This window comes from Malus sylvestris, chromosome 10, assembly GCF_916048215.2.
Source record: "Malus sylvestris chromosome 10, drMalSylv7.2, whole genome shotgun sequence".
NCBI lineage: Eukaryota > Viridiplantae > Streptophyta > Magnoliopsida > Rosales > Rosaceae > Malus > Malus sylvestris.
The window spans coordinates 1,856,151-1,879,975 of record NC_062269.1 but is presented as its reverse complement, the minus strand read 5'-3'; the positions used below and the strand labels follow the sequence as shown (position 1 = coordinate 1,879,975).

The 23,825-nt window shown below is 35.1% G+C and overlaps 1 protein-coding gene and 1 long non-coding RNA gene across 2 annotated transcripts in view; both read left to right on the top strand.

The window, feature by feature from the left end:
- Positions 1–23,825, top strand: part of LOC126587865 (TMV resistance protein N-like) — a 113,942-nt gene that overhangs the window by 50,981 nt on the left and 39,136 nt on the right. Inside the window, exons 4-7 of the mRNA XM_050252947.1 lie at positions 12,976–13,680; positions 13,781–14,059; positions 14,183–15,169; positions 15,238–15,824. Coding sequence (XP_050108904.1) covers positions 12,976–13,680; positions 13,781–14,059; positions 14,183–15,169; positions 15,238–15,801 — 2,535 coding nt within the window. The 3' untranslated portion in view covers positions 15,802–15,824. The remainder of the gene's footprint in view (positions 1–12,975; positions 13,681–13,780; positions 14,060–14,182; positions 15,170–15,237; positions 15,825–23,825) is intronic.
- LOC126587913 (uncharacterized) lies at positions 3,603–6,140 on the top strand. Its single transcript, XR_007611257.1, has 2 exons — positions 3,603–3,834; positions 5,527–6,140. It is a non-coding gene; the product is annotated as an uncharacterized LOC126587913 (long non-coding RNA).

The window sequence follows — 23,825 nt, the reverse complement described above, 5'->3', positions numbered from 1 at the left end:
CGAGTCCGAGTTATAACGATATAGTTACGGACGTTTGAAGTTGTTGCAAAAAAAAAAAAAAAAAAAAAAGAGAGAGAGAAAGAAAGCCACGGGAGTGGTTGAAAAATAAAGGGGGAAAAAGAAAGAAAGCCACGGAGTGGCGAGAGAAAAGGAAGAAGAGAAGGTCCAACCGTGGACCTTTATCCGCACCAACCCGGAGTGGCTTCCGGCCACTTCCACAATTTTTTTAGGCGAAGTTCAACTATCTCTCACCTGCAACCTCTTCTACCATCTCCCATATTCCATTCCCACCCAAAATTGAGGGTTTTTAGGTCCAAAAACCGTGCGGGTTAACCATAGAGTTTTGACGGCGATTCCACCGTTCCGGCAAGTCTCACCACCCTTAATCAACTTCTTTTGGACCTAAGAACAAGACCCAATCAGTTGTAGGGGCGTTGGAATACCAAGGAAGCCAAATTGAAGAACACCCACCTTAGGGTTTTGTTGGGTGCGAGCCAATCTGAGGGCCTTCCTGGACAAATTGGACTTGGCCACAACTATAAAGTTTACTCTACTTGCTGAGATCTTTATTCCTGTAAAATTTGAGAATTTTTGGAAAAAGTCAAAATTCCCAGTGTGTGACATCTGATTTATGAAATGCTGATGGTTAACATTATGTATGTATAGTCTTATTTGAAAATTACCCATTTATCATGTTGCATTTGTTGCTTTAAAGTTAGTGAATGCATTAATGTAATGTTGATGATGGGGAATCGATAATTATATTGTCCTATAATGTGAAATTGTTTCTCTTCATATTTGGTACAATTTTGCTAGAGTTGTTAATATACTTTTAGTCAGACGTGGTCCAGATTTTATCCTTGTGATGACAGTGAATAGCTATTGTTGATGAGCATATTGATTCCTTCTCATTGGTTTAGCATTATCAGACATTTCTGCTTGTGTCTGAAGTTGAACGAATCTGTATATGTATGTATAAATTAATGAAGGGATGAATTTGTTTCCTTATTTACCGTATACATATATCTATGTATGCATATTCAAAGGAACTTGCTTATATCCCTGGATATATAAATGCACCAACTGCCAAGGCATTATATACATGTACATCTATATTGGTAAGTAGCATCTTCACTTGTTTTCTCTTGAGTGTTTTCATTCAAATGTTACATTTATTTTGATCATGTTAATTCAAGTTAACCAAAATAGTACTTGGATCTCATAGTGTGAATTAGTAGTTCCAAGTAATCTAATTAAGATTAGAGTCGGAAGTGATGCATTTAGTAATTGCATATACTTGAGAATAGGAGTTGATCGAGGTGATGGATGCTTGTAGTAATAATTCGAGACAATGCTTTGGAACCTAGATGGGAAATACAAAAATGGATGGTGTATGTGCTCATGTTGTAAATCATAAGTGTGGAGGTAGGAGGTAAGTTGTATGTTGGTTTGATAGCACCATGTAGCATTGGTACATCGATGACCCTGCTTGGTTAGTTATCTTGACCTTGCTTGGTTAATCCGTGTTGGGGGGCCACTTCCTATTTGGTTACTTGCATAGGCTTCGGCCGAACGACGTCTATCTAGCTCTAGTTTTGAGTGTGTCCGTGAATTTTGGCTTCGAGAACTTTGAGTTTGATTTAGAAAATTCGTTGGATGTCTATGTGACTCCTTCGGAGTTTGCAAAGGATTGGTATTAATTTCTTATGAATGATTTATATTCAAAGTTTATAAACTGTGATTGATGGGTAGTTTCATCATTATTATTACATACTTTGTATTATTGTTGCTTACACGAGCTTCGCAGCTTATCCGGGTTGTTGGTTGCTCGATGCACCATTTCCATGATGTAGGCACTTATTTCACATGCGACAGGTTTGGGTAAATTATAAGAAACCGTTTGATATTTTGATTTCGTTAGGTAGTCCAGAATCCTTGCTCTTGCTCATTTCCATAAGGTTATCTTAGAATCCTAGATTCGTGTGAACGGGAATTACCCACGATGGATCTTGTGAATACAAATTAGAATTACCATGTTATTATTCATAACCCAAGTAGGGAATTATGTAGAGTTCCTTAATTAAATTCGTGACATGATATGCTATCTCACTGATTGATTAACGTGATTAAATATTAATATTGTGCTTCGTAATTCCTTGATATGTTACAAGCTATGAATTGAGATATAATGTTGGAAGCATAGAGATTGGTGTGATGTAGTGAAATGTGATTTGACTTGTGTATTGGGAATGGTTGTGACATGTGATTGAAATGCATATTGAATTGTTTGGGAGATGTGGGGTCTATTAATGGACCGATAACCCATTGTGATGGGGATTTGTTGCTTGATATTGTTTCGTTTCGTTGAGTCTTTGTGAATTGAGTAACTTGAATCATGTCTTATTCTTTCGAGCCGTTGTTATGCTTCCTGGACTTCCGTTCAGTTCTGTTGAGTAGTCCGGAACTGAGTTCTGATTGGATTCTGTTGAGTGATGGTCCGGAATTCCCTTTGGTGCCTTGGTTTCATTGGGTGGTCCAAAATTCCCTTTTCAGAAATGTAGTCTTCGACCGAGCTGTGGCACTGTAGCCCCCATTTTGAAATGTTGTATGTGTTATTGATGATATGATGGTTGGCATTATTGATGGATGTGATTATGGAATGATGTTGGTTATGGTAATTATGATTAGACTCGTTGAACTTTATGACTAGTGAATATGATTGTGCTCCGTCGTTTGTCCATTGTAATGTTGCAAGTTATGCATTGTGATTTATTGTTGAGACATAGCGATTTAATTGATGAATTTTCGAGTGTAGTGAAATTGGCGAACTATGAATGGCTTGATTCCAAATGAGGGTACGTAGGCAGTCTAACGAGGAGGTTAGATGCAACCATAAAGTATACGAAAAATTCTATGCAATTTGAGGCATGGCATGTGCTTGATACATATCCCGGGGACGGGTATGTTAGATATGTGGTTATTTGATGACGTCACGTGTCGATTCCGGACGTATGTCGAGATCGGAACGTGACACCCTCAAATGCGCGTGGACTCGCCTAACTTTGCCCAGCACCTCACGCGAGATGTGCCTCACTCCTGAACACACGGAGGCAGTAAAGAGGCAGGGTCCTACCCTCTATCATGCATTTTATATTCTTTCATAGTGTTTCATGATGTCGGTTTAATGATTTTTCAATATTTATCAGAATCTAAATATTTTTTTGTTAAAATGTTCATAAAATTAAATTAGGATAGTCTAAATATATTTTTTTTAAAGTTACTTTAAAAAATTAGTCTAAATTCATTTTTTAATAATTTGAGACTAAATATTTAACTCAAAAGGGGTTGGAGTAGAAAAACTATTTCTAAGTTAAAACTTAAATTTTTTGGACTAAAAATTTTAGATTTCTTGGTTGGAGATGGCCTTACACACTTTTTCCTTTGTTTTGTTATATATATATACACACACACACACACACTATTTTTTTCACAAAATATACTATCTCTTATTTCCTCTACCGAATTTAAATATGGAAAGTACTTTGAGTCAGTTATTTTTAATGTTTTCACCTTTTTTTAGATTTTCCCTATATCTTCGGAGTTGTTCTGCCTGATTCCCAGATTTCCTGACAATTTGTTGACAAAAAAAATTAAAGATCTCCTCACAATTTTGGATTCATTGATTGCCCGAGAGAAAGATGGCTCCTTCCAAACCCTAATTCCCTCACATTCTCGCTCTGATTTCCCCTAAAAACTCTCGCATTGCAGTCAATTTCTCTGAAAATTGAGGCGCTTCGACTGCATGTCGGACTCCTGAGCTACTAACGAACAATGGTATGTTTCTTTGCCCAATTCCCAGTTCAATTTCCTTGCAATTTTTCCAATTGAATTTTGTAATTTTTGTTTTATTTTTTAATTTTGCTGTTTGAAAGTTTGGATATGCTGATTAGACTTGAATGGGCCTAGGTCAAGTTGGTAGGAACTGTCTGGTGGGGTGTTTGAGCGAGTAGAATTATGAAATTTTAGGGCAAAACGAAGTTTTTTGAGTGAAGTTTATGAGAGTGAAGTAGTGGGTGTTCTGGTTTGTGCCATTGGCAAAGCAAAAACCTTTTGGCTTTAGAACTTTTTTGATTGTTCTCCTCCTTTAAGTTTTGTGGCCGTAAAGATGTTGGTTTTACCGGGAAAGCAGTAAATTTGACATATGTTATGCTGCGTTTCAGTGACGACGGCATTCAACAATGGTTCATTATGTTAATTTTATTGATTTTGATTGTGTAAAGAAGTAGAGACTCCTATATATGTTGTACCATATTTTGACCATGTCATATCTGCAGTGTGCATGTGTTGTACCATATTTTCGCTTTCATTTTGAAACTATTTGGTTCTTTTCCGAAACTTATAAGAGAGTAACGAATTCAGTGAGTATATTATCCTGGAAAATGATGGTACTTGATCTTTAGAGGAAAACACTTCAAACCCTATAGTTAAAAAAATAAAAAAAATAAAAAATAATAATTAAAAAAAAAACGAATTGATTTGATGAAGGAAGGATTTCACAATTAAGAATCAATTCGAGCATGACAAATGACAAGGTTTTTTTTTTTTTTTCCCCTTCAATTGAGCTCTTGACATGTTTTTGTATAAAAGTTGTCAGGGGTGTTTTGTTCTATGTTTGAATGAGGAATGAACTTTAGACTTACTTGTTAAAAATGCACTACAAGAACACTACTTATGAACTACTAAAGCACTACAAAGTTACGACTATAACACTACAAATGTAGCTTAAATACACGCAACAAAAGACTTTCAAGGTGTCATTTGAAAGTTCTATCAAATGTCTTACATCTAGTCATTTTGAATCCCTCTATCTACTTTTCTGTAGTGCATTTCTAAAAGGTGTAGCCTAGGTTTCGTGGAACTTTGAAGACCATCATCCACATGCAGTGTTTACCCTATGTTTGGATGAGGGACCTTAAAAGTCCATGGAACTGAAGCTAAATTTGTTAGGATTCTTTACAATAATGAGATAGGGACTTGAAAATGACTAGATGCAATACGTTTGATAGAATTTTCAAATGTTCAAAATGTCATTTTAGAAACCCATTGTTTGGTGTCTTGTAGTGCATTTCTAGAGTTTTAGAAGTAGATTTGTAGTGTTGAGTAGCTTAATGATGGTGTTAATGTAGTACATTTTTAAATTAAGTCCAAATTTCCTTGGTACTTTGATAGTCCTCACCCAAACACAGGTTTCATGGAACTTTAAATACCATCATCCAAATGCAGTGTTTATTCTAAGTTTTGATGAGGGACCTTAAGGGCCCATGGAACTTAGCCTAGGTTTCATGATTCTTATGAATGATCATTTTCTTTGATGTATGGATCATTTCAACTCCACTCTTACATTGCAGCTTGCATTGAAGACTTGTCATTTGTTTGACTGGTTTTATCAGATTTGATATTGCTAATTGCTGGGGGTGATACATTTAGTGCAAAGTATAACTGTGAGAAGGTTTGTCTAAATGACAGGGGAAGTCTCAGCATATTCCACAAAGACTTCAACATTGTTAGTGGACCTCACGAACATATGTGTGAAAAAAAACCTATATAGAAGTTTCATGGTGGATGACATAAATATTTTCCTCGTAGTTAGTCTTCTACTTTTTTTGGTGGAAAATACTTTGGAACGAGTATTGGAAAGTGCTAAAGAAATAAGATAACTAGTTGGCTTTAGCATCACTGAAGAGAGAGAGAGAAGAAAAAAAAAGACATGAATATCTTTTCTCAGAAGAAAGTTGAGAACTTACTCGAAAATCTTGTTTCCTGGAAATTTTCCATAGTCGGTCTTCCACCTTTTTTGTGGAAAATACTTGTCCTTTTAGTTTTTCCTCTTGAACGATTATTCGAAAGTGGAGAACTCTTGCATGAGGATTTCCTTGTTGCTTCTTTGAGAGAGATTTACATTGCACGGATTACCGCGGTGTGGCTCAAATTTGTCTCCACCTCGCATTGTACTTTAATTTGTGGCGTGATTATATAGGTTGATTACATGCCTACTTTGACATTTTCATTTCATGTAATTCATTGTTCTTTTGTCACATATAAGTATAACGCTTTCAGTTGACATTTTATTGGTTTTGTTACTTGTTGGCTTGTGTCATGGTGTTTATTAGAAACTAAAATTAAAAAGTCAAAATACAAATTTTGAAAGCTCAAGAAACTAGTTTTTAGTTTTCATTTTTTAAAAAAAACTAAAAACTAAAAGTAGTTGTCAAATAAGTTTTGATGAGGTTTATATTCCTACTAAACTGTGGTTTCCCTCACTCCTTTATAAATCTTGTAGGTATTGAACCATAAACCTAAGGTATTGGTACAATAGTTGAAAACTATAAGTTATTGTTAGACTGTTCATATGTAATAGTCAGGTTCTAATAAATCCTTATGTAAATTATTAGTATCACTAGACTTCCACTTCAGAATTTTAATGTTCAAGAAATGCTGATTTCATTTTTATTTTATTTATTTAATTTTATTCCATTTTGATTATAGAGGTTTCTAATTCGATAATTGTGATGTGATTTGCGAAACGCGTTTTGGTTGGAAACTGATTTGTTGAATTTTGGGGCTAATATTGTGCAATTGCCAAAATGGCCTTATGTGTTGGATTACCCTCTACGGCTCGTGTGAAAAAACTAGATTCAAGTTTCAAAATGGGTGACATAATTATTTTCCTCTATAAAAAATGGGAAAGTTGGGAAGTTGCAGAGAAGTCGCAAGTCTTGCATCCAATCACTTTGGGGAGAAGAGAAGAGGTGAAGGAAGATAAACGTCCCAACGGGAAAGCTTCCTGAAAATTTCTCAGTCAGTCTTCCACTTTGCAGAAAATAGTTGCCCCTTCACCTTGGAACCATTATTGGAAATCAGAGTTAGGGCTGGTTTGGTATTGTTGTGCTTTGAAAAAAAGTTGTTTCTGCTGTGCTGTGAAATAAAGCAGTAGAATGTTTGGTAAATTTTTTTGTAAAAATGCTTTTGAAAAAAAAAAAAAACAGCAGTATTATAGTGTTTGGTAAATTTTTATGTAAAATAGATGTGAAAAAAAGCTGGTTTTTCAAAATTGGATTTTGCAGCTTCTTGTTTTTGGCTTATTTTCATCCAAAACTGTGAAAAAAAGCTGAAGCTGAATGTTTACCAAACACAAAAACAGCTCCCAGCTTTTTTTGATACCAGCTTTTTTCATAATCATCTTAGTACCAAACCAGGTCTTAGTCTTCCATCCTTTTTTTATAACTCTATATAATTAATTAATAATAGGGCAAGTTTTATTGATCTTGAGTGTGGCTTTATATTATAGTGATAACAAGCAAAGGTGGCCGTGTAATGCAGCGGATTTACAATTATATTTCCACATATTTACAACTCTATTTACACATATGTACAACAATATTTACAATCCTATTTTCGGGCTTGCCACTCTATTTACACAAATTTACTTATGTTTACTATTCTATTTACTCATATTTGCACAACATATTTACAATCTATTTACATATATATACTAATCAACATTAAATCGAATTGAACCGAATAATTAGTGACTTACTCAATAAGTTCAGAGTACATTTCAAGTAGCCAAGAGTAATGGCCTGCATGAGGAAGGTTGAACACGTGGACATCAAATTTCCTCCATTGTAGATAGGATGGGTGTCCATCTGGATGCCAATGTTTGATCGTCGATGTTCTCACTAAATTAGTATTTATTCTTCCTTTGAAGTTTATATTTATTATACTTATCTGATGAAACATATTTTTTTAGAAGCTATGTGATAAAACATTCAAATCAATCAAATGAAACCAATATGAAACCAATAAACTAATACGGAAAATTTTGACAAAATAAATAATTTAGTGTGACACAAAGATTTATACTAATTTGGTGTACGCTTATATCTAGCTAGGAGACGACAAAGAAATTCCAATGATAATTAAAATAGAGATTACAAATATAATTTTAACTGTTAAACCTCCAATTCCGCGTACGCCCAATAAATTGAAGAAGCGTAAAATACACACCAATGTCTTGAATGAGTAATTGACTCTCTTTTCATTTCCTTTCTCTGTCTTTGATACGATACACCTACTTTACGTCTTCACAATTAAACCGTAACTAGTATTATTAAGAGAAATATGACATCATCCTTCAATTATTACAACAACTACTATTTATAGTCACTTGCTAGCTTACTCCTTAAGCTAACCTCCAACAACTTCTAACAATCTTAACAACTCAACCTCATCAACTAGTTCCTTTATCACAACCCTACATCTGTCACAATTAGATGCTGCCATTTGGCATTCTAACAGCACCCTAACAATACCCCCCCTTGAAAACCTACTAACACAGAACAGAAACAAGTACATGAGCATATCAGAAATTAACAATTTCAGGGAATTTAGTCTTCAATTCCGCATAAGGCTCCCAAGTAGCATCCTCCGGTGAATGATTTTGCCACTACACCAACACTTCAATGACAGCTCTGTGTCCTTTCTTCACCATTCTCCTTTCCAAAATTGCAATTGGAACGTCCTGCAGAATTCCAGCTTTATTGATGACAGGTAAGGGCATTGTGGGAGTAACTTGGCTACCCAAATGCTTCTTTAAGCAGGAGATATGAAATACTGGGTGTAATTTAGAGCTGTCAGGTAACTTCAGTTTGTATGCCACTGTCCCAATCCATGCCAGAATCTCAAAAGGTCTATAAAAGCGAGGCTGCAACTTCTGGAATGAATGAGAAGCCAGGGACTTATGCAAATAAGGTACTAAGCGCAAATACACCCAATCACCTACTTCAAAACTCCTTTCTTTGTGCTTCTTATCATACTGAATCTTCATTCGACACTGGGCTGCTTCCAGATTGGTTTTAAGGAGGGACAACATCCGATTCCTTTCCAACAAACATTGCTCTACAGATTCTACCTTTGTGGTACCAGGTTCATAAGATGGAAGAAGTGGAGGGGTTTGACCATACACAATCTCATAGGTTGTCAACTTCATAGCAGTATGATATCCGGTATTAAAACTCCATTCTGCCCACGATAACCACAAGGCCCATTTCTTTGGTTGCAAACTGCAAAAACATCTGAGATAAGTTTCCAGACAACGATTCATCACTTCAGTTTGGCCATCGGTTTGAGGGTGATACCCTGAACTGATACTAATGATACGATACACCTACTTTACGTCTTCACAATTAAACCGTAAATAGTATTATTAAGAGAAATATGACATCATCCTTCAATTATTACAACTACTATTTATAGTCACTTGCTAGCTTACTCCTTAAGCTACCCTCCAACAACTTCTAACAATCTTAACAACTCAACCTCATCAACTAATTCCTTTATTACAACCCTACATCTGTCACAATTAGATGCTGCCATTTGGCATTCTAACAGCACCCTAACAGTCTTTTAGGAACCGAAAGGCATAGGTTGCCTTTCTTTTTCTCTTTGGTGATGGGAACCAAAAGAAAAGCATCCAATGCCTTATAATGCTGCTCCTTTTTTATTCCCTTTCTTTCTCAGTTTTTCAGGAACCGAAAGGCATAGGCTGCCCTTCTATCTCTATTTGCTGATTAATTGGCTTGAGTCAAAATAATTCATCATCTGACACTATCACCCCACACTGAACCGTGTGGTCCCTACTACCACTACTACCAGTATAAGTACTCGACTGTCCATCCCTCTCCCATTATTTCCTTTCCTCCTCTCTCAATTTCCTTTCTTCCTACAATTTTTCTGCAAAAAAATTCAGTTTTGCTTCTTTCCTTGTCCTTTGTCACTTCTCTTTGTCTCTGTAAGTTTGTGCTGATCTTGTTTTTTTTTTTTGGTATTTTCTATGAGTCCTTAATCTCTTTTACTTAATATACACTTTCAATTACCAAAGCAAGATTTTAATTTTCTATTTTCTTTTCACTGTTCATTTTTGTTTTCCTTGTTTATTGACTACTGATTTGTTTGCAATACCCTTTTTTTTTGTGTAGAAAATACTTTGGAACGAGTATTGAAAAGTGGATGAAGAAATACGAGAGGTATGTGTCTTTAGCAGCTCTGAAAACACAAGGAGATATGAATATATTTTCTCATAAGAAAGTTGAGACTGACTCATTCATGAATTATCTTTTCTCGTAAGAAAGTTGGGAACTTACTCAAAATATTGCATTCCATGACTTTGGTGAGAAGAGAAAAAGTAACACGTCCCAAATGAAGCTTCCCGAAAATTCTCATAGTCAGTCTTCCACTTTTCCTATGGAAAATACTTGTCGAGTTCCCTTTTGCTTTTCCTCTTGAATGAGTGTTGGAAAGTGGATAGCTCTTGCATGGAGATTTCCTTGTTGCTTCAAGGAGATTTACAACAGTGTAGCTCAAATTTATCCCCACGGTTATTTTAGCGTTCCTGTTTTTATGTAATTCATTGTGCTTTCCCACATATAACCTTTTCTGTTGGCATTTTATTGGTTTTCTTACTTGGCTTGTGTCACGGTTTTGATCAGAAATGTTTGCTGATGGAGCTGCACAATGTTTGATCGCTGATGTTCTCACTAAATGGAACCGGATCCCCAAAATCTGAGCATCATGGACAACAAATCAGGACCGTTGAAATTTGATTAAACAGCTACAATTATTATAACTTTCAGAGGGGTCCCTGTTTATAGCCGTTGGATCAAATTTCAACGGCCTATGATCGTTGCTCAAGATACTCAGTTTTTGGGATTCGGAGAGGATATGGTTCCTCACTAAATTAGTATTTATTCATCCTTTTAATCTAAGTTTATCTTTATACTAATGTGATGAACATTCAAATCAGTCAAAACTGAAACCAATATGATGCCATGGACTTGTAGTTTAATTTGATTAAATTGGTTGAGCTCATGTTTTTTGGTAGTAAGCATGGACCAAAGCAATCATACAAAGATCGTTTAACAGTTGGTTAGTGTGACCAAAACTCGAAACTTGAAAGTGAAATTAATCAAAACTATTTCCTCTCTTGACACAGCATGTATACAAAAGAGAGTGAGTATTACGAATTGTTTAACAATTTCTAATTTACAGCTTCTCTGTATTTTTTGGACCATTACCAATAGTTTGAAATTTTCACGGTACTAGGGGGTATGAGTTACTCCAGATGTTTTAGCCCTTAAATAATTTACCATAACTTCACTCTAGAATTTCGGTTCTTTTACTCCTACTTAGGTAAAACAATCATACTAACTTTTCTTTGTCAGAGAAATAATTCACTATCTGACACTATCACCGAAACTAAATTGTGTGGTTCTCACCGCCACCACTACCAGTAGAAGTACTCGGCTATCCATCTCTCTCCCATTTATTTCCTTTCCTACCTCTCACAATTTCCTCTCTTGCTACACTTTGCTGCGAGAATTTTCAGTGTGATTTTTCCATTTCTTTCCTTGCCATTTGTCACTTTTCTCTGCCTGTGTAAGTTTTGTGCTGATCCTGTATTTTATTTTTTTGGTATATTCTCTGAGTCCATTATCTCTTTTGCTTAATATACATTTTCAATTACTAAAACAAGATTTAAAGTTTCTATTTTCTTTTCCCTACTCATTTTTGTTTTACTTGTTCATTGACTATTGTTTTTGTTTGCAGAACCATTTTCTGGTAACTGAATATGATTCAACGGCTTAAACTGAGTTATTGAAGACTGTAAGATCAAATCGGATTGTCAATTATGTGTTGGCACTGAGTCAAACATTTTACAGCAGTGAGTCCCTGTAGTTACGAATAAAAATTGCATCTTGTGATTACCAAAAGAAGATTTAAAGTTTCAAATTCTTTTTTAAATTTTAAAACATTGATCTTCTGTCTTTTTACTTGTTCGTTCAGTTACTGTTTGAAGTATCCAATCTACAGCAACTGTTTTTTCCGATGGCATTGACTTTGAGCACCCAAAGAGCCTCTGCATCTTTTATTTCAAATGAATCATCTCCTAGATGGAAGTATGATGTGTTTTTGAGTTTCAGGGGTGTCGACACCCGCAAGGGTTTTGTATCCCATTTATACCATGAATTGTGGGAGTGCCAAGGAATTACAACTTTCTTTGACGATCGAGAGCTTGAAGGAGGAACAAGTATTCCCGTTGAGCTCCCACGTGCGATCAAAGAATCGCATATTGCAATCGTTGTTCTCTCACCAAACTATGCTTCTTCCAAATGGTGTTTGGATGAACTCACAACCATTCTTCAATGCATGGAAGGCAGGGAATCAGTTCTGCCGGTCTTTTATGAGACTGATCCATCTGATGTTGGAAATCAGCGTGGATGTTTTGCCAAAGCCTTTACGGAGCATGAAGAAAAGTTCAACACTACCGAAGACAAAAAGAAGTTGACCCAGTGGAGAGCTGATTTGAAAAAAGTATCCAAATTTTCTGGGTGGCACTTGAAGAATTTTAAGTAAGCATGCATAGACAATTAATTTCCTATATCTCTTAAAGGAGTCAAACGAGAATGCTTCGTTTATCTTCCATTGATTGCTTATTTTACTTTTCTTCCTTGTAGATCTGAAAGAGAGCTGATTAATGACATCGTCAAATGCGTGCAGAGGAAAGTGCAAGCTACATTCACGCTATTAGATTCCTCACGGAAGTTAGTCGGAACTGATTCTGCACTCGAGCAACTAAGTCTGCTATTAGCTCATGATGCCAATGATGTTCACTTTATTGGGATAACGGGGATGGGTGGCATAGGCAAGACAACCCTTGCTAAGCTAGTTTACAATAAAATTTGCCATCATTTTGGAGTTCATTGTTTTCTTGCCAATGTCAGAGAGGTTTGTGCAAAAAATGGTATAGTTGATCTTGCAAAAAAACTTCTTTTCCCGTTCTTGAGGGAAAGGATTGAAGAAATTTGGGATGAAGAGCGCGTAAGCATTCTCACTGAGAAGTTCTTACATAATAAAAAGGTTCTTCTCGTACTTGATGACGTGGATGAATTAAGGCAACTCGAAGTATTGGCTGGAAATCAAGGTTGGTTTGGTATGGGGAGTAGAATTATCGTGACAACTAGGAATCAGCGTTTGCTAGTCCAACATGGTATAGAAACATCATATAAGGTGCAGGGGTTGAATGATGCCGAAGCACTTGAGCTCTTTAGCCTGCATGCCTTTAAAAAAGACCAACCTGAGGAAGATTTTTTGGAATTGTCCAAGTATTTCATTAATCATGCTAGAGGCCTTCCATTAGCTCTTAAAATTTTCGGGGCGACATTGTTTAAGAGAGGGCTAGCTGCTTGGAATAGTGAACGGGATAGTCTGTCAAAAATTCTTAATCCAACAATTTTTGATAAACTTAAAATAAGTTATGATGGACTAGAAGAGCGGGAGAAGAGCATTTTCCTCGATGTTGCATGTCTCCACAAAGGGAAGCACATGGAGCAAGTAATTGAAATGCTACATAATTCTAATCCTTTTGGAATGTCCAGTCGTATTGTGATAGATGGATTAATTGAGAGATCTCTCCTCTATCAAGATCATCACAATTGCATATGGATGCATGATTTGATACAAGAAATGGCATGGAAAATTATTGGTGACGAGTCTAAAGAGCCTGGTCTACGCAGTAGGTTGTGGTTATACGAGGACATTATTCGTGTATTCACGACTAATACGGTAAGAAGTTAAATACCAAGTTTAAAAGAAGACATGATTTATTTTGACAGTATATTAGACTTGAATGTGAATTAATTTGCCATTTTTTCTTAATTGTTAGGGAACAGGAGCAATTGAAGTAATATCCTTATGCTTGCCCAAAGTAGAGGAGGTACGCCAATGGAATTGCGAAGCCTTGTCTAAGATGACAGGACTGAGGTTTTTGGAATTCGATAATTTGATCTTTTCTTCAGGTCCTGAATTTCTTCCATGTTCCTTGAGAATTATAAATTGGAGTTTCTATCCATCCAAGTTTCTTCCAACCAACTTTCATCCACACTTGCTTACTGAACTCAACATGAGTAATAGCAATCTTGTTCGGCTATGGAAGGGAAAAATGGTAAGAAGAAGTATTGAATAAATGCTTTTTAATTTACAAAATAATCATTTATTTATTATTTTGAATATACTTTAAGGTTGTAGAAGCTAAATATATGATCTAAACCTTATCGGTGTTGTATAGGACTTGCCCAATTTGAAATATATCAGTCTTAGGAGCTCCAATAAGTTGAAGAGTACCCCAGATTTCAGTGGTCTTCCAAATCTTGAGACGTTGGATCTTTTGGAATGTAAGAATTTAGTTGAGATCCACCCGACTATTGTAATTCTTAAAAGACTTAAAGTTTTAGACCTTAGTTGGTGTGAAAGCATTAAGAGCCTCCCAGATGAGGTTGAAATGGATTCTCTTGAGAAAATACCTTCATCAAAAGGACATCTGGTTGGCCTTGAGCATTTGTATCTACGTAATTGCAAAAATCTCTTGAACCTTCCAAGGGCTATTTGTAATTTGAAGTCTCTCATATATCTTGATGTGCGTGGATGCTTAAAGATACACAAACTTCCCGGAGACATGGATCACTTAAGGGTACTTGAATTGGGAACCACTATGAAAGAGCCGCTTGTGGGTATGAAAAATCTCGAGTATCTAGCATTTGAGGGATCGGATGCTAAAGCAAGGGAGGGGTGGGGCCTTCTCCGCTTATTAGGACTTGGAAAGAGTCGTCCTGATCCTTCTTGTTGGGGTTTGGTGTTGTCTTCTCTAAATCGTTTGTGCTCTTTGAGAGAGTTACGTCTAGAAGATTGTGAAATCTGTGAAGGAGATATCCCCGATGATATTGGCTACTTGTCCGTTTTGGAAAGTTTGGAACTTAGTGGAAATAATTTCGTCAGTCTACCTGAAAGCATTAGACTCCTTTCTAAGCTCGAGCGTCTTAACCTAGACAGGTGCAAAAGCCTTCAAGAATTGCCACCTCTTCCATCAAATAGCGAATTATATGTATCTCTAGATGATTGTACTTCCTTAAAAAGGTTGACAGATGCATCCAAGTTGAGCAGCAGATTCACCAATTTGTATGATTTTTGGTTCACTTGCAAGAATTGCATTGCATTGGTTCAAGATGAAGGTTGGATTAATACAATACTCTCAAGGATTCTAAAATTTGCCACTAAGGTACTCTCTCTCTCTCTCTCCCTCCCTCTGTCTCTCTCTCTCTCTCTAAAATAGTTCTTTTGTTATAGGTACTTCGTCCATATTCCAGAAGAAAGGCCCCAAATGTTGTATGGCCTGGAAGTGAAATTCCAGAGTGGTTCAGTAATCAGAGCGTGGGAAATTCAGTAAATGTGGAGCTTCCACCACCATCGTGTACCAACTGGCTGGGGATTGCCTTTTGTCTTGTTTTTCAAGATCATAAACAAAACTTGGCCAATCCAACTGCCCCTCGTCGTTTCACCATTCAATTTTCAGAGAATTACTTAGATTCTCTTTTGGCTATAACTACTAAAGTAGGGTCTTTTGTGTCAGAACACCTTTTGGTATTTTATTTCCCTCGTGAACAATGTCATCGGGAACAATTTTTATTTGAAACTTACTTTGTTGATATTGAGAACAATGTAAAAGCAAACTTCAATAGTGTGAAGAAGTGTGGGGCTCGTTTGGTGTACAAACAAGATTTGGAAGAACTCAACCATACACTGAAGATCTTGAAACGAACACATGAATATCGTGATGAGGCAGCTTCAAGTGAACATGAAAGTGCTAGCTTCAACGACACAGAACAAATCCGCAAAAGGCATTGTTACTAGTCACTGTCTTGTAACAAATGTAAGTCATCATCAATTCATACCATCAGCTTTATTGTCTTCAAAAATATTTCCTGCTTCGCCATTTTTTAGTCAATGGACTCAATCTCATCAGCTATATATATTAAGATGACTATATTTATTGAAAGGCAAGGGAATACGAATGTTGATGTATAAACACTCTTGCAGATTGCTGGGGCACTAAGAAGATTGATTTAGTATTTGATTAAAACCACAACGAAACAACGCTAATAAAGTCTCAATTTTTTCACACACCGTTGAATCCTTCTTCTGTGGCATGAATAATGTCCTCGGTGAGAAGGTCTTAAACCTTAAAATTCATACAACATTCATCGAACACATGATCTACTAACAACAAAACCGCATTTCTCACAATCAAATCACACCAAAACCAAACCAAAACAAATGAGAATCAAATTGCAAACTCTCAGGTGCTTGCGTACCGAAACTCTAGAAGATGCCAGAGATCGGCATGCCGTGAGGCTTGTTGGGGGTAGTTGGAGTTGACAGAAATCGACGAAACCTTGCGCAGTTTCATCATTGTACCACATAAGTTCTTGAGGTTGTAAGTAACCAAGAGAAGCTTCTTCAATGAAATGCATAAACAAAAGCAAATGTTAAGCATGGGAAAAAAAATGATATAAAAAAAAAAGTTATGTTAAATAGCAGGTATTCTATTTACAGTCAATCTCTATTTTTAATTGAATAAAAATAAAATAAATTCATAATATATAATATATAATATATAAAATAAATCAAATTTAAGCCAGCACCAAAAATTATCCACAAAATAAATATTTCACCGAGTAAAAAAGAACTTGGAAATTAGATGAAAATAAGGTAACGCATCTTAAATTTCGAATAGCATTCAATTTCTTGATAGACAATAAAATAATGTGTTCTAGCTTCTTGCTAGGTAATAAAATTTGCATGCATTCATAATATATATTATCATTTAGGAATTTCTATCTTTTAATTGAAGAGGAAATTAGTCTTGTTTCAATAATCTTTGTCTATTCTATTGTTCAATTGTTTAAATCAAGCTTTCCTCAGATTAATATCACATTATTATATTATTTCAATATTTTCATTTGTATTGAGTATATATACATGGCACTAATCAACCATTCAATTATATTATGCATTAACACTGTATATCACATTATTATATTATCTAAATATTTTTTTTCTGTTTTGAGTATATATTTGTGTGTGTGTGTGTGTGTGTGTGTGTCACTGATCTATAATTCGTTTTTATTATGCATTAATACTATATGTCGTCATAATCAGTGAATCCTCTGTATATGAATGTGCAACTTAAAGCATATCTAGTATTATTAAAGCGTGTTACGAATAAGATTTGATAAAAACTGTCACAATCATATTCCTTCTAATATAATTGTGCAGGTTAATATTTTCTTACAAATGAAAATATGATCGCACAACCATCATACGAAGGTGCTTGGCCCAACTATAATTCAGTTCAGCATGTAAACTAAAACAGTGATTGATACAAAAGCCTACGCATTACATAAACATGACTGACTAAGAAGAATTCCAGTGCAAAATGATTGACTAAAAAGAATTAAAAGTGCAAAATGACCAGAATATGAATAAAAAGTATTAGCATTGTTATGTTGCCAAACACATTTTTTTCCAAGTCAAGTTTAAAATCGAGTAAATTGTAGCAATGGTTCCTCAACTAAAAATCCATTACTATTGGTGCCTCAACTTATCAACATGTGTAGCTATAGTCTTTTTCATCAATTTTGTCAAAATTTTGTCAAAATAAGTTATGTTGGAATAACCATTTATATAATTTGGATCCCTCAACTGATCAAAGTGTGTAATTATGGTCCTTTTCGTCAACTACGTCAAAAAATTTGTCAAAACGAGTTATGTTGGAAGGACTATTGCTACAATTGGGTTAAAGTTAAGGAACCATTTCTCCAGTTGAATTAAAGTTGAGGAACCAATGGTAATGAATTTTTAGTTAAGGGACCATTGCTCCAATTGAGTAAAAGTTAAGGGACCATAGCAACAATTTACTCTTTAAAATCTACTAAAAGCAATAAAATTTAGTAAATTATCTAGATGACCAGCGCAGCCTTGACCAAATGGATAACCAGCGAACCATGGCATATTTATCAGAGTAGATGTTCAGAAATATGTAATGAGATTCTATCTATTAGAAAATATTAAATGATCAAGAAAAATGGTGACACATAAATATATGAAAACAACTATTGGTATAATTAACAATGATATGAATGTTTTTAAATTTCATACCACTTACTAGCCTGACCCAAGTTTCCTTTTCTCCTTTAGCAGCATACTTTCTGGCTCACGCGAACTGCTTTAGTGGCAATCTACAGCACAAAATATATTCTCACCTATTTCAAGAAACTACGGAGTTTCAACATTATATTCAATATGGAAAACATAAACTCAACCAAGCAAACTCTAACTTGACTACAAAAGAAACATATAGAAACCAAGCCGATGCAATTCTTCACAATGAAGTTTTTCATTGTTAAAGATTGCACAATTTGCATATCTCTCAATTAGACAACGTATAAGAAGGATGACAGGGGTTGCCACTAGGTTCACTTTGATCTGATGGTATTTCTTGATTCCCATTCTGCTTGCAATTAGAGAAACAGGAAGAAATAGTCGAAATCCCATTCAAAACAATAAACACACACACAGAAGCAGACAGTGGAATCTCCTTTGACCCTTTTGATCTTTTTTTTTTTTTAATTTTATTTTTATATTCCATAATTATCCAGATGAAAACATGGGCCACTGCATCACACATCTACACCCTCGATACAACGATAACGTTAACACTTACCAAATTTAATTTGAAAATTGAGCCTAGTTGAGAGCGTTAATTAGTGAAGAACGTCTTGCTTTTGTTACCTAGAGGTGTTTACAAACAATCTGATTCAACCTCTACACCTAACCCCCTCTCCATCTCCCTTCCCACCACCACCATAGTCCCAATCCATTTCCTTCATTCTTTCTCCTGGTTTCTGAAACAGCACATCTCTCTCTCATCAATGTCGTTCAATGTTGTTTTATGATCTTATATGGAGAACATGAAACTACCAAGAGTTGGACTACATGTATAAAAAAGAGTAAAACAAAGAGCTTCTTTTAGCATGAACCGGAAGTTGCAACTCTATCTATGAAGCGTTTGACACCCATATTCAAGGGTCCAAAATGAATTTACTATTAAAATACAGATCTTGTGGAGATAATTTTTCCGCCATGCTTCCACAGAAATGAAAACTCAGGGCTTCTAATTGAAAAGATTAAAGCTAGTTAAAATTAAAGAGGTTATCATAATTCATTCAAAATACGATTACATTTTGTTATCAAATATAGGAAAATGAACAAAGACTCACAATACATATATGACAAATCAAATTAAATATAAAAAAAAACACAACAAAATCAAACCAAAAATTTCACCAGGGTAAACTATGAAATATCCAAAAAAATGATTAAAAAGGGTCAAAGGAGAGAATTACTCATGGGTTTACGACAATTGCTTGCCGTTTAACCGGAAAATAACCGCCAGATTTCTGAAACTCACCGCGAAATGCAGATGTTAGAATTAGCTTTGATTAACCTTAAAAAAAATTGAAATCGAACATGCAATACCTGAATTTATCTCTTGTGAGTGAGAGGAGACGTTTCCAGGTAATGGCGATGCTCAATTCGTCGGCGATAGGCCGGAATTGGGTCGCCGTAAAATTGGTGGGATACCCTAAACATTGCTTACACGAAAACGGCGAAAATTTTGGGTCGTTCAGGTTTTTGCCAGTACCGTGGACGAAGGTGGCGGTGGCAGAGGAGGGATTGAAGAAGGCTTAACTCAAGCAATCACCCAAGATAATAAAGGATTTTCGCTTGCGGATTCGTAAAGGGTAATTTTATTTAGACCCAACAATAGTCTTTCTACAGGAACATTTGGAAATATAGCAAGTTTAGAAATCACTTACTGAAATATAACTTACATGTTCTAATTTTTATAAAACTAACCAAAATTAGAGTTAAAAAGACTTAATTACCTTAACTTTCTCTTAACACTCGCGTGCTGTCTCTTAACACTCCTCATCTCCATTGAAACGCCACCACCGAACTTCTCTTTACCCAAATAGTTGTCGCAATACTAGATGAAGAAACAGTCAAAACTAACAAAAGTTTTCTGAAATCTTATTCGTGGTGTGGCTATGAACCCAGTCGAGGCTATCAAGCATCCTCATGGAGGAGGTAATCACTGTAAGAGTATGAGTATGAATTGAAAGAGCCGAGTAGTATAAATCTTTTGAATGGAATAGTCCTGTTAATAAGCTTCGTGAAATCCTTTTTCTTGTAGGATTATAAGTACAAGTCCTTGTTGTTGAGGGACTTATCTCTGTACTTTATCTTTTAAGAGTCACTTGTAATATGGATTACTTGTTCGAGTTCTATAAGTATTCTAATAGGGGAATGATTAGAATGACCATATATATATATATGATCATAATCACTGCTCTTGCAATGTCTGCTTCTTTTGTACCAAATACCTATTGTTTGGAAAGCACTTGTGTTTGGTAAAGAGGAGAAGGTTATTAGATCAACAAGCTGCGATGGCTTCGTCTTCCATATCGAGTTCTACAGGTTAGTGTTTCTGCAAATACGTCAGTTTTCCATAAACACGTTTAATGGTGAATATTAGTTTGTTCTTGATTTATGGTGATTCAATTGGCAAACTTGTGATTAGTAATTTAGGTATATATATATTCCTATTAATCTTACATGTGGTATCAGAGCCAATTAAATTTTGACCATTGACATCATAAATCTTGTTCAAGATCAAATTTCACATAAATTCCCGGTTTTTGAACCCAGAAAGAACTTAAGAAACGACACCGTTTAAAATAAATAAATAAATAAAAAAGGGAAAGGGCGAAAGAGCCGTTAGAAGGTTTCCTTTTATTTTAAATTTTTCGACTGTTATTTTCTGGGTTTTCGGTTTCTTCTATCTGGGTTTCTTCTTTTTCTTTTCTTTCTTGCTTTCACTGAAAGTTCTTACGATTAAGAAGTTTTTGCTTCGTCTATCTCTTGATCACGACAACCCCATTAACATTATGTTAAAGGTATGTTCTTCAAACTCCGCTTAAATAATTAGTTGTAGATCGGAAATATTGGAATTTGACAGCGATATTGAAATAACACCTGCAATTGAATATTGTTGAATCCAAACCGTTCTTTTCTAACTAATGTCACATTTAAGTTGCATTAGTATTGCTTCCGCTGCAGTTGGTTATGATGTTTGTAGATTGAGATAATTTTGGTTTATTAATCCTCCTTGTATTATCAGTATAATGAATAAACTTGTATTATGAATGAGAACCATTGAACAAAGTTCATCTTGTTTCTTTTGTTTTATTGAAATCTGAATGAGAATTGTCTTTTTCTGGGAATTGGTGCTGACGGGATTCTGGCTGATAACTTTGGCGATGATTTTGGATCGGCGAGCCTGTAACAATGGCAATTCACTTCGATAATCTGCAATGGTACGAGGTCCATGGGAATTTGGAGTGATGGAAATCCGCGTGGTTGGGTCTCGAGCATTGATGGATAATTTGTTTCATTTATTTGAAGCCGAGGAATTGCAATCGGGTTGACGAATATGGATCCAACGATGCATTCAGGTAACTTAATTCATGTTATCATGCATGGTTAATTGTTCTCTTATATGCATGATTATAGTGTGATGAGTTTGAGCATGATGAATTAGGGCTTTTGCTATTTCGAGTATGCCTGTTTAATTACATACTGTGAGGGCATGATTAAACTCGAAATCCTTATGGATGCCAACTTGTAATTATGTGGGATGTCTGAAATCATCTTTTGCTGCATAAATAAGTTAATGCATGCATGGTTAATTGTTCTCTTATATGCATGATTATAGTGTGATGAGTTTGAGCATGATGAATTAGGGCTTTTGCTATTTCGAGTATGCCTGTTTAATTACATACTGTGAGGGCATGATTAAACTCGAAATCCTTATGGATGCCAACTTGTAATTATGTGGGATGTCTGAAATCATCTTTTGCTGCATAAATAAGTTAATGTAGCATTTAGTCTATGTATACTCTTTATTTTTCATTAAAGAGTCTATGGTTATGATTAAATTAGTCTTGGTGGAGGATAAAACTTGTTCATATATAGCACCTATCGTTCTCTTTTGTCTGTTTGTTTTGGGACATATATGATGAATATCAATTTGGAATGGAATCAATCTGACTACACGAGAACTCCATGAATTGATATTGTTTGGACAAGTATGCTTAATGAACAAGCTGTTCTAATATTAAACTAATGGAATTTGGATGCCATTGTTTGTATTTATGGTACATATAATTACATGCATTGGTCTGTTTTGAATTATTAAAAAAAAAAAAAAAGTTCAATTCATATCCCCAGTTTTGGTTAGACTACATATAATATGTTTTAGGAGTGTTGCCGTATATATGAATGGTGGAGTTTGGAATTTGGATTCGATAAATGTCAATCTTTGCAGTGTATAACCGAAAACATGTGAAGGCTCTTGTATTTATACCTTGTATGGAATGATATAAATTGTTTTGGTGAAGCCTTGTTGGCAAGAATGCATTCTGTTTCGCTGTGATAGTGGAACTCATCGATTGGCAAGATTTGGTCTGGAATTTTCGTTTCTCGTTTGCTTCCGCTTCTCTTAATGAAAATTTGCTGATTAATTGGTATGTATCCTTTAATTCATATCTGATGCGATCTCAAAGTTCATAAGAATTTAATTTTGAAATTTTGACAACTTATGGGTTTTCCATTGATTGGAATTGTTTGAGATTTTGAAGCGTCAATTAGTATTTTTGCAATTGATTTTTGGACTAGATTGAATTATGATACATGTCGATCTTGTTAAAGAATTATTATATGTAAATCATATTGTTGAAAAGTTGAGATCTTGATTATCTCGTTTTAATCAAGATAACTTGTGCTTCTATGTCCAAACATTATCAATTTTTAGTTGATCTTGCTCGATGGATATTGAACTAGTTAGGATCAAATTGAATGCAAAAAATATTGTGCTTACTATTCTGATTTTGATCATTGTTGAAACTAGTGATTTTGGGTTTATGTGAGATAAGTTTTTCCAAATGGATTGTGACTATCTTTTGATACATAGACTGTTTGCATAATGGTTTAGGTGTATATGACTAAACTGAGATTATGCAATTGGTGAGGAATCGGGAACCAATTGGTTCATATCTCCGGTTTCTTTATCGGCTGTGTAGTACATTCTGCTTATGCTTAAGTGGGAGAATCATATATTCGAATGTAAGCATAAGGCTAAGAGTAGCCATTATAATTCATCAAGATGCTTAAAAACCAGTTTATGGTTTTATTGAAGCAATTGGTTAAATTATTTGTGTTACTTAATTTGTTTAAGTAATGAGAAGAATCCTATTATGTTAGCATTCAAAAGGAAACGAATTTGGTTTCCATATGGATTCTGATTAGTCATTCATTGTATTGGAATGATTTTTAGTTAATATAGTTGCTATTAACTTGTACTTAACTTGGTTGTGTTAAGTATGGCCTAGATAAGTGGGAGTGCACTGTTTAAAGGCTTGAAGATAGTTGCTTTTGTTCAGTTAGAACATGGCAACGATGAGCTTGAAGATTCCCATAACTAAGGTAGTCTAGTTGGCTTAGTTATGCTTATCTAGTTGTTAGTGTTTGTTTTGGTTCTCATTAAGGGTTCAATTTTCAAACTTTGTGATCAATTGTACCAGAGAACATATTTTATTTGATAGTTTGGTTTGCTAGAAAGTCACTTTGTGATTTTGTTGCAGAATACCTTTTTTGAACTATTGAATATGCTGTTCTGATATAAGATGGTTGCGGTTAATAAGTTTTGATCATTAACTGATGTCTTGACAATTTTTGTGTTGAGGTTATATTGG